This window comes from Lepidochelys olivacea (assembly GCF_965140295.1).
Source record: "Lepidochelys olivacea isolate rLepOli2 genome assembly, chromosome: 8".
Lineage (NCBI taxonomy): Eukaryota > Metazoa > Chordata > Testudines > Cheloniidae > Lepidochelys > Lepidochelys olivacea.
The window spans coordinates 1,692,814-1,704,323 of record NC_140418.1 but is presented as its reverse complement, the minus strand read 5'-3'; the positions used below and the strand labels follow the sequence as shown (position 1 = coordinate 1,704,323).

The 11,510-nt window shown below is 53.0% G+C and overlaps 1 protein-coding gene across 1 annotated transcript; it reads right to left on the bottom strand.

Moving 5' to 3' along the window:
- Window positions 1-1,676: 1,676 nt before the first annotated feature.
- Window positions 1,677-11,464, bottom strand: THOC3 (THO complex subunit 3). The gene is made up of 6 exons (XM_084637392.1): window positions 11,236-11,464; window positions 10,565-10,721; window positions 9,443-9,647; window positions 3,170-3,331; window positions 2,985-3,085; window positions 1,677-2,605 (listed from the first exon to the last, which is right to left on the bottom strand). The coding sequence occupies exons 1-6, from the start codon at window positions 11,416-11,418 to the stop codon at window positions 2,442-2,444; spliced, it is 972 nt and encodes a 323-aa protein (XP_084493518.1). The 5' UTR covers window positions 11,419-11,464; the 3' UTR covers window positions 1,677-2,441.
- Between the last annotated feature and the right edge of the window lie 46 nt (window positions 11,465-11,510).

The following is an 11,510-nucleotide window of genomic DNA, read 5'->3' as shown; positions in this document are numbered from 1 at the left end:
CAACAGCTGAGGCTCCAGATCATTTAACCCCCAAGGCTAGAGGGAAAGGCCCAGGGCATCCAGCAGGCTGCTGCGAGCTGCCAAGTGCCTGGGAGCTCCCGGCACTCCTGCCCCTGAGCCTGCGTGGTTCAAGTGACAGCAGCAGGGAGGGGTGCTGCAGATGGCAAGGGCGCTGGAGGGGGTATCATGGAGCTGGGCTGGAAGAACAGACCACATCCCCCAGAGGTGCTGCTTGTCTGGCCCGTGGCCAGCGGCCCAGCTCCTGCCCATTGGTAGCTCTGGGCACAGGGGGCCACAGAGATCGATGCCAGCGCTGCCCACCCAGGGCAGCTGACCACTCAGCCTGTGGGGAGGCCAGTCTGTAGGGGACAGGCCCCTGAACAAGGGTGGCGGCAGTAATGCCCCCTCCCCATTCCCACGGGGGTCCCCTGGGTGCTATGAACAGAGCTGCTGGCAGCCCTGGCCGGCGACGACCACAGTGCACACAGCCCAGCTGCTCCGAGCAGGGGAGCTGGGGAAGGGTGGCGGCGGAGGGGCCTGACTGGAGCGAAGGCCTGGAGAGTTTAAGCTCTAGCTTTGCTGATCAGATGCTGCAGGGGCCCACAGGGACAAGGCCCACGGCTCGTTAGCCTTCCAATAGCATTGCCATTAGCAGCTGTGTCTCTGCCCCCTGCCCCTGCCGGACACAGCCACCTGCGCTCCCGGCTCTGGCCCAAGGGAAAGGCGCTGCTCTGGAAGAGGGCCTGAAGCAGACGACCCGGGGACACGCTCCTCGTTAGGAGCAAACAAGGCTGGGGAGACTGGCCACCAGCTGGCCATGCAATAGGGACAGGGAGGCCAGCTGGCACAGAGAGCAAGGCTGGGGGCACACTGCCCTCTGGTGGAAACACGGCACCGGGACAGGCCTGTGCAAGGCACCAGGAAGCCAGACAGCCTGGGTTTTGACCTTTGGGGGCTTTCCCCCAGGGAGTGTTTATTCCTGGGGGGAGAAAGGGGCCAAGTTTGCTTTGGCCCAACCCAGACTCGGGCAGCCAGCTCTAGGCTCAGACTGTGCAGGCTGGGGGTACGGGGGAGCTGGAGATGGACCCATGAGCCAGCGCCCACACCCAGCTCCGGGACGGTGAGCGGTCCAGGCCTCTCTCTGGAGAAGGGGATAACGCTGACCTACCTCACGGCGGGGGGTAAGAGTCATGGCCAGGTTCTGAGCACACCCCTGCCCGCTGGCTCGGCACCTCTGATCAGCAGGTCCTTGCTGTTTGTGAAGTGCTTTGAGATTCACTGGGAGGCCACTGAGCAGAGTTAGGCCCGCAGTTCATGCAGCACTTGCTGGGGGGCTACAGAGGGCCCCACAGGCACCCGAGGCTGGCTCTCCCCCTCGTTTCCAGCTCCTCCACATCCATGCAGCACCACCTGCACAGAACTGCCCATGGAAGCCAGTGGGAGGCCGTCTGGTGAGGAGGCATGTCCAGGGCTGGTGAATGAGGTGGCGGGTGCACCGAGCAGGAGTGTGACAGCCCCTCCAGTCGGAGCCTGGCAGGCATGGGCTAGAAAGGAGCGAGGCCTTTGCCAGCTCTAGGAGCCCACACAGAGCATCCACCCGCCCCTGCGGTGCCGTGCAGCCGCCCTGCAGAGCAGTCAGCGTCTGCCTCCATGCGCTGCAGAGACTCCCCGACAACCAGGCCTTACTTCCTTTACTGACAGAGACTTATCAAAATTACAAAAAGTCATACAAAAAGAGGCCCCCCCAATTCACACCCCTGCCCAAGAAGGTGCACCTCCGCCCACTGGCACATGCAGCAAAGGGACAAGGGACAGCTGCCCACCTGGCCTGGGCAGGTGACAGCCTAACGCAAAACCCTTTTCCAAAGGGGAGGGATGTGCTGGGGCCTCCAGGCGATTCCCAGCCTGCCAGGGAGTTGGCCACACCACTGGGGGTGGGGGGTGAGGGGGACAACCATGCAGCTTATCAACAAACAGTTCTAGCAGTAGGAGGCTCGACAGCAGCCTCGAGCTGAGTCCTACTGGGATGGCCGCAGGGCAGGGCTCCTTCCCCCAGAGAGGCCATCCTGAGTGGTCAGATTCTGGTGACTGCTCCTCTCTGGCCACCAGACTTCTGAACACAGCCATCCGCCTCCTTGCAATGAGGGAGAGAGGCAGCCCTGAGATGGGTGGAGGGACTCCGGCGGCAGCCCCCGTGTTCTTGCTAGGCCAGCGGCTGCTGGGTACAAAAGCTCCCAAGGGCAGGGGCCGCTGGCAGCTGAGCTGAGGGTCACAGCACTGCCAGGAGCGAGGAAGCCCAGCCCAGGGAGTGGCCAGCAGGACGGAGCTTCCCTATCGCCAGAGGACAAGGGAAGTGCTTTGGCAGTGCAGAACATGGATGGGGAGGAGCCCCACCTCCCTGCCCCTTCCCAGGCCCTAGCCCAGGGCCCACTGGGAGCCCGTTATGCGTCATTGGGGAGGCCGAAGAGCTTGACGGTGCCTGCCTCCCGGCTGCTGTCATATTTGCCGTCTTTGTCATCACAGGCGAAGGCCAGCAAAGGTCTCTTTGGGTGCCAGGCCACCGTGAAGGTGGGGGACTCACACTGCACCTCCCACAGCTTCTCCCCTGCAGGAAAGACAGCATCAAATGAGCCAGGCCCAGGAGCAGCTGCAGGGGGAGAGACTGAGGGAATGCCCCCCTCCCTCCACCCTCCAGCTGCAGGAGGAGCGAGACCACCACCTTTCATGCTCCTTTCGTTCAGTGCTCCGAGACAAGGCGAGAGACACTGTACAGATTCCTAAAATAGATGCAATCGCCAGAATCTCTCCTGCGGCCCGCCCCTGCTGCTCCAGTCCTGCGCTCCCCGGCACACCGCTCACTACCCCTCCCTCCCAACCTACACCCCCCCACAGCCCTGCCACTGCCCTCCATCCAGAGCCACAGCCCACACCCACCATTCCTCCCCGGGCCACTGAACCCCTGAGCCATGGGCATGAGCAGTTACCTGTCTCCACCTCGGCAATGTCGATGAAGTGATCCTCAGACGCGGACGCCAGCATCTTCCCATCATGGCTAAAACTCAAGGTTCTCACGGGCCAGTCCAGCCTGCAGCACAGGGCGAGGAGACAGTGAGGGATTTCCCGTCTCAGTGCCGGGGGTGGGAACTGCACACAGGGCAGGGTCACCTACCTGGAGAAGCACCTCACACACACCAGCTCGTCCACATCCCACAGGCTGACCAGAGCATCTGCGCTTCCCGTGGCAAAGTACTTCCCCATGGGGTCAAACTTGATGCAGATGCAGTTCGAAGGGTGAGCATTGATAGACTGGATGGGCTTCAGCTCCGGGTAGCTGCAGACAGATGGGAGAGAGCAGAGCGGGTGAAAGAGCCAATTCACCAACACTGCAGGGTCCAAGTGCCCGCTACAGAGGGACGCCGCGTGCCCTGACCAAGACATCCGCATGCAGCTGGGCGGCAGAGATCCAAGACCTCATGCACCTAGCGTCAGTTTAAGTGGGCTACAGCAGCTGGATCGCTTCTGAGGGTGTCTGGCCCAGAACGGTGCGGCAATGTAAGAACGGCCAGACCGAGTCAGACCAAAGGTCCATCTAGCCCAGTATCCTATCTTCTGATGGTGGCCAATGCCAGGTGCTTCAGAGGGAATGAGCAGAACAGAGCAATTATTGAGTGATCCATCCTGTTGCCCAGTCCCAGCTTCTGGCAGTCAGAAGTTAGGGACACTCAGAGCACGGGATTGCATCCCTGACCATGTAACAGCCATTGATGGACCTATCCTCCAGGAACGTATCTAATTCTTTAAACATAGTTATCGTTTTGGCCTTCACAACATCCCCTGGCAGGGAGTTCCACAGGTTGACTGTGCGATCTATGAAGTACTTCCTTATGTTTGTTTCAAACCTGCTGCCAATTAATTTCCTTGGATGACCCCTGATTCTTGTGTTATGTGAAGGGGTAAATAACACGTCCCTAGTCACTTTCTTCGCACCAGCCATGATTTATAGACCTCTCTCATCTCCCCGAGTCCTCTCTTTTCCAAGCTGAGCAGTCCCAGGCTTATTAATCTCTGCTCATATGGACGTTCCAGAGCTCTCATCATTTTTGGTGCCTCTGTCTGTACCTTTCCCTAGCCTATTTTTTTTTTTTTTTTTGAGATAGGGCAACCACATCTGCATGCAGTATTCAAGATGTGGGCGTACTATGGATTTATATAGTGGCATTATGATATTTTCTGTCTTATTATCTACCCCAGTCCTAATATTTGCTAACCTTCCATTAGCTTTTTTGACTGCCCTGCACATTGAGCGGATGTTTCAGAGAACTATCCACAAGATCTCTTTCCTGAGTGGTAACAGCTAATTCAGACCCATCATTTTGTATGTATCGCTGGGATGCGTCCCAATGTGCATTACTTTGCCTTTATCAACATTGAATTTTATCTGCCATTTCGTTGCCCAGTCACCCAGTTTTGTGAGATCCCTTTGTAACTCTTCCCAGTCTGCTTTGGACTTAACTATCTTGAGTAATTTTGTATCACCTCCAAACTTCAACATCTTCATGAATGACTGGGGGAAAGGGGGTAAACAGTGAGGTGGTGAACAGCACAGGACCCAGTGCAGATCCTTGGGGAACCCTGCCATTTACCACTTTCCATTGTAAAGTTGACCATTTATTCCTACCTTTTGTTTCCCATCTTTTAACCAGTTACTGATCCATGAGCGAACCTTCCCTCGTATCCCAAGACTGCTTACTTTGCTTAAGAGTCTTTGCTGAGGGACCTTGTCAAAGGCTTTCTGAAAGTTGAAGTACACTATATCCATTGGACCACCCCCTGTCCACATGCTTGTTAAAACCCTCAAAGAATTCTAATACATTGGCGAGGCATGATTTCCCTTTACAAAAGCCATGTTGATTCTTTCCCAACGTACCATGTTCATCTAGGTGTCTGATAATTCTGTTCTTTACTATTGTTTGCCTGGTACTGAAGTCAGGCTTACTGGCGTTTAGTTGCCAGGCTCATATCTGGAGCCTTTTAAAAAAATATTGGCTTTACAATAGCTGTCCGCCAGCCATCGGGTACAGAAGCTGATTTAAGCCATAGGTTACATACCACAGCTGGTAATTAAGCAATTTCACATTTGAGTTCCTTCAGAACTCTTGGGCGATACCTTCAGTCCTGATGACTTATTACTGTTTATCAGTTTGTTCCAAAACCTCCTCTAATGACACCTCAGTCTAGAACAGTTCCTCAGATTTGTCACCTAAAAAGAATGGTTCAAGTGTGGGAATCTCCCCCACATCTTCTGCAGTGAAGACTGATGCGAAGAATTAATTTAGCTTCTCTGCAATGGCCTTATCTTCGAGTGCTCCTTTAGCACCTTGATCATCCAGTGGCCCCACTGACTATTTTGCAGGCTTTCTGCTTCTGATATACTTAAAAACTAGTTTGTGTCTTTTGCTAGCTGCTCTTCAAATTCTTTGGCCTGCCTAACTATCCTTTTACACTTGACTCGCCAGAGTTTATGCTCCTTGCTATTTTCCTCAGCAGGAGTTGACTTCCAATTTTTAAGGAATGCCTTTTTGCTTCTAACCACCTCTTATACTCTGCTGTTTAGCCACAGTGGTATTTTTCTTTTTGGTCTTCTATTTTTTTTATTTGGGGTGCACATTTAGTTTGAGCCTCTGTTATGGTGTTTTTAAATATCTTCCATGCAGCTTGAGGCATTTCACTCTTGCGTTTCTTTTCATTTCTGTTTCACTAGCCTCCTCATTTTTGTGTAGTTCCCCTTTGTGAAGTTAAATGCTACTGCGGTGGGCTTCTTTGGCGTTTTCCCCCCTACAAGGATGTTGAATTTAATTACATCATGGTTGCTCGGGCATGTAGGAATTATATTGCTCGGGCATGTAGGAATGAAATCAGGAAGGCCAAATCGCACCTGGAGCTGCAGCTAGCAAGAGATGTCAAGAGTAACAAGAAGGGTTTCTTCAGGTATGTTGGCAACAAGAAGAAAGCCAAGGAAAGTGTGGGCCCCTTAATGAATGAGAGAGGCAACCTAGTGACAGAGGATGTGGAAAAAGCTAATGTACTCAATGCTTTTTTTGCCTCTGTCTTCACGAACAAGGTCAGCTCCCAGACTGCTGCGCTGGACATCACAGCATGGGGAGTAGATGGCCAGCCCTCTGTGGAGAAAGAGGTGGTTAGGGACTATTTAGAAAAGCTGGACGTGCACAAGTCCATGGGGCCGGACGAGTTGCATCCGAGAGTGCTAAAGGAATTGGCGGCTGTGATTGCAGAGCCACTGGCCATTATCTTTGAAAACTCGTGGTGAACGGGGGAAGTCCCAGATGACTGGAAAAAGGCTAATGTAGTGCCAATCTTTAAAAAAGGGAAGAAGGAGGATCCTGGGAACTACAGGCCAGTCAGCCTCACCTCAGTCCCCGGAAAAATCATGGAGCAGGTCCTCAAGGAATCAATCCTGAAGCACTTACATGAGAGGAAAGTGATCAGGAACAGTCAGCATGGATTCACCAAGGGAAGGTCATGCCTGACTAATCTAATTGCCTTCTATGATGAGATTACTGGTTCTGTGGATGAAGGGAAAGCAGTGGATGTATTGTTTCTTGACTTTAGCAAAGCTTTTGACATGGTCTCCCACAGTATTCTTGTCAGCAAGTTAAAGAAGTATGGGCTGAATGACTGCACTATAAGGTGGGTAGAAAGTTGGCTAGATTGTCGGGCTCAACGGGTAGTGATCAATGGCTCCATGTCTAGTTGGCAGCCGGTGTCAAGGGGAGTGCCCCAGGGGTCGGTTTTGTTCAATATCTTCATAAATGATCTGGAGGATGGTATGGATTGCACCCTCAGCAAATTTGCAGATGATACTAAACTGGGAGGAGTGGTAGATACGCTGGAGGGCAGGGATAGGATATTAGGAAAAACTTTTCCACTAAGAGGGTGGTGAAACACTGGAATGCGTTACCTAGGGAGGTGGTAGACTCTCCTTCCTTAATTAAGGTCAGACTTGACAAAGCCCTGGCTGGGATGATTTAATTGGGAATTGGTCCTGCTTTGAGCAGGGGGTTGTACTAGATGACCTCCTGAGGTCCCTTCCAACCCTGATATTCTATGATTCTATGCTATTACCAAGCGTTTACATTATATTCACCTCTTGGACCAAATCCTGTCCTCCACAGAGAACTAAATCAAGAATTGCCTCTCCTCTTGTGGGTTCCAGGACTAGCTGCTCCAAGAAGCAGTCACTAATGGTGTCTAGAAATGTTATCTCTGCATCCCATCCTGAGGGGACATGTACGCAGTCAATATAGGGACAGTCGAAATTCCCCATTATTTTCTGACTTTGTAGCCTCTCTACTCTCCCGGAGCATTTCACAATCATCATCACCACCCTGGTCAGTAGTATATCCTTGCTGCTATACTCGTCAGTCAAGCCTGGAATTTCTATCCAGAGAGATTCTATGGGACAGTTTGATTCATTTAAGAGTTGTTCTATATTTGACTCCACGCTTTCTTTCACAGACAGAGCCACTTCCCCCACCAGTGCGATCTACTCTGTCATTCCTATATAGTTCGTACCCTGGTATTACCGTGCCCCACTGATTATCATCATTTCACCAAGTTTCTGTGATGCCGACTATGTCAATGTCCTCATTTAATACCAAGCACTCGAGTTCACGCATCTTAGTATTTACATTTCTAGCATGTCTATAGTTGTCAGTATTGAGTTGTCTGCTTCATGTGAGGTAACTGAATGGGACTCTTTCATTTGACTGTTTCTCCTCAGTTCCTACCTATACAGGCGAGTCTCATCTTACACTGCGGTTACATTCCACAGACAGCGTGTAAAGCAAAAATCACATATAGTCAAAATTACATTGAGTATAATGGCAGGAGGAATCGCCCACACTACAGGTACAGTATTTAAATTGTTACCTTTCTCTCTTTTGTTTGTTTTTGTTTTTGCCGACCGCACAAAGCTGAATTCACACATGTTAAATGCGCGTAAGATGAGAGTCACCTGTACTTTATCAACTTCTATCTTCTCCCCTTTACTAGGATATAGAGAATCCCTGTTCAGAGATCCTGCCCTAAGGGATATCTCTGTCTGAACCATGTGCTCCTCCGTACCTGTCGGCTTCTCCCAGCCGTTAGTTTCAAAACTTCTCTACCACCTTTTAACACTACACAAGCAATCTGGTACCAGTTTGGTTTAGGTGGAGCCTAACCTTTCTGTATAGGTTCCTCCTTTCCCAAACCCCACCTCCCTACACCATCATCTCATCCACGCATTGAGACCCTGCAGTTCTGCCAATCTCCCTGGCCTGGAGCGTGGAACTGGAAGCATTTCAGAGAATGCTACCATGGAGGTCCTGGACTTTAATCTCTTACCTAGCAGCCTAAATTTGGCTTCCAGGACCTCTCTCCTACCCTTCCTATGTCATTGGTACCTACCTGTACCATGTCCACCGGCTCCTCCCCAGCACTGCACATAAGTCTAGAGAGATCTGCAACCTTTGTACCTGGCAGGCAATTCACCATGTGGTTCTCCTGATCATCACAAACCCAACTAGCTATATTTCTAATGATCAAATCCCCCATTACTGTTACCTGTCTCTTCCTAATAACTGGGGCCCTGGAGGAGCACCACATCATCATCTGGAGGGAAGGTCCCAACTATGGGAATGTTTCCCTCTGGTCGAGCTTGATGTTCCTCTTCCCCGAGACTTTCCTCCTCCTCAGCAGCACAGAGGCGGTCAGACCGGGGGTGAGACCACTCTACTGTATCCCTGAAAGTCTCCTCTGGGTACCTCATTGTCCCCCTTAGCTCCTCCAGTTCAGCCACCCTGCTCTTAAGAGCCCGTAGTTGGTCTCTGAGGGCCCTGAGTTGCTTGCACTCAGTGCGCGCACACACCCCTGCCCACAAGGCCAGTAAGCATACATGGTGCAGTCAGTGCAATAAACTGGACAGCCCCCACTCGACTGCTGGACTTTGCCTGCATTATTTTTACTCTTGCGGGGTTTTCGGTTTAGGAGTACTGTTAGGTATATCTGCCTCTCTAAACTCCCCTGTTCGCCAGCTCTTCTAGTCACTTTGGAGCTGGCTTTTAAGTCCCTGTTCTCCCGAGTTAGCCCCTTCCCCTCATCAAGGGACCCTAAAGGGGTTAGGGATCACAGGACAGCAGAATAGAGCGTCATTAGGAAGCTCTCAGCCTCGCCTACCAGGAAACTTGTCTCAGCACACAGCTCCAAAACAGACCACACTATAACCTCAGCTACTGGCAAGGCTCTCAGTCTGTCACAAGAGCCATGCGAAGGAAACACAGCTGAGTGCAGAGAGTCAGAGCGAGGGTGCAGGGCAGGAGATGTAAGAGGCAGCCAGCCTGCCCATCCCATCCCTGCCACTGGAGACCATGCCGGGACATACCTGAGGATGTTGATGCAGCCGTTGCCATTGGTGAGGAAGAACATGTTGTTATCATTGTTCCAGGAAATCTCATTAACCTCAAATTTAAACTGCTCCTCGGCTTTGGAGCGATGTGTTTTGGCATCAATGAAGGTGACCACATCATCCTTATTCCCCACCGCAATGGTCTGGCCATCAGGACTCCAGCAGATATTAATGTTCTCTCCTGGAAGGGACGAGAATGCATCAGGTCCTACCATCACTCAGCACCATTACCAGGGGCAAGAGAACCACTCAGGTGCCAAAGATGGACTTTTGTATTTTTAACCCAAGCCCCAGGTCTGCTCTGCTAACCCTCTGCCTTAAGTGGCGAAGGCCAATGACATGACCAAGTTTAAATTTTAACAGCCTAGCTTTGCTTGACCAGCTGTGCCACAACTATGCAAGTTTTAAGGGAAATTAACTCCAACAGAACTGTGGCCTCAAAACAGAGAATCACAATTACTCCTGTTGCATGTCTCTTCCCCATGCAAATCTCTCTGCAAAGCCATTGCTCCATGCTACATAGGTCATTCAACAAATCTTTTCATAGTACTGACACGGGGTGCTGGAAAAGTGTGTGTGGGGGAGACAGGGGGGTGCTGAGAGCCATTGAACCAAACTGTAAACCTTGTATATGATAAAAAACACTTCAAGCCAGGTTCCTGCACCTGTGTACTGACAACTAAACCTGGGAAGAAAAGGTGCATCAAAAACAGAAATGGGTGATGGAGACTCAACTTCTCTCCCTAACCTCTATCCCTTCTCCCTACAGCCACGCATGCTAGTGAGAGTTTCTACAGTGCCAGTGCTAACATAGACGGGTTCAGGTGTTTAACACTGTTTCACCTAACACTGCTCAGAGCTTGGCTGATGCCAGGCACAGATACAAATTCTCGCTGGAGGTAGTGTCATGTATGTTTACAATTGGCTAGCAAAAGCCAGAAAGATGCAATTGTCACAAAAACATCACGTAGAGGTCTCAGGGTTTCCTGAATTTGCTTCCAGTCCATGTTGGGAGCAGGATGCGTGTGCAAAGCGAGCAGTGTTTACAGCTGTCCTGAGACACTCTGGTCCCTCCTATCGCCTCATGTTATCACCCACCTTTGGTGTTCACGGTAGCAATGCACTTAGTGGTGCGGACGTCCCAAATACGGATGGTCTTGTCTCCAGACGCAGTAACAAAGAGGTCTGGGTTACTCGGGTGCCAGCACAGTTGATCCACGCTGTCCCCGTGGCCGCGGTAATTGTTCTCCTTCACCTAGAGGGAGACGACCGCCCAAGCCATCAGACAACCAGGCTCCGACGGATGCTGCCCCACTCACTCAGGAAACTGCCCCCGTGAGCTAAACAAAGACTACGGCCCCCATTTTACAGAGGGGGACCCGAGAGCGAGGGAAACTAAGCGACTTGCCCAAGATCGCACACAAGTCTATGGGGGGGGGGGGGAAATCAGGAAAGCCAACGCCCCCCCTCCCGCGCCCCGGACTAAGACTTGAACCCCGGGGGGCCTTTCTTTGAGGGGTGCTCGGCGGCTCGCAGACCTGTCCCAGCCGCAGCAAATGGGATCCCCCCACTCCCAGGGCCCGAGCCCCGGCCTGGGCTCGCCGGGCCGAGCCTGGGGGGCGGGGGGGGGGCTTCCCCTGGGACGTGACCCCGCCCCGCCGCTGGCAGCCCCGCATGGCGGATGGCAGGGGACGGGGACGGGGACCCCCCCCCCGCGGCGCTGTGCCCAGCCCGATTGAACGGCCCGGCCCCGGCCCCGGCCCGCTCACCAGCCGGTCCTTCTCCAGCACGAAGACGCTCGCCGTCTTGTCGAAGGAGCCCGAGGCGAGCCGGCGGCCGCAGCAGCTCCAGGCCACCGAGTGCACCTTGGCCCCGTGCGCCGGGAACTCGCGGCTGCGCGTGTTGGCCCGGAACAGCTCCTGCATGGCGAGCACGTACGGGGAGAGCGCCATGGCAACCGGGCGCCCGGCAACCGCTTCCGGGGCAGCGGCCGCGGGGCCACGCCTTCCGCTTCCGGGGCGCCTCTGGCGCTGCGCGCGTCGGG

Coding starts and splice junctions, on each gene's coding strand:
- THOC3 (XM_084637392.1), bottom strand. CDS start 11,418: ATGGCGCTCTCCCCGTACGTGCTCGCCATGCAGGAGCTGTTCCGGGCC. Junction 9,648..10,564: donor TGCTACCGTGAACACCAAAG/GTGGGTGATAAC, acceptor CGTCCCTTCCAG/GAGAGAACATTAATATCTGC. Junction 2,606..2,984: donor CATTGCCGAGGTGGAGACAG/GTAACTGCTCAT, acceptor TCTTTCCTGCAG/GGGAGAAGCTGTGGGAGGTG.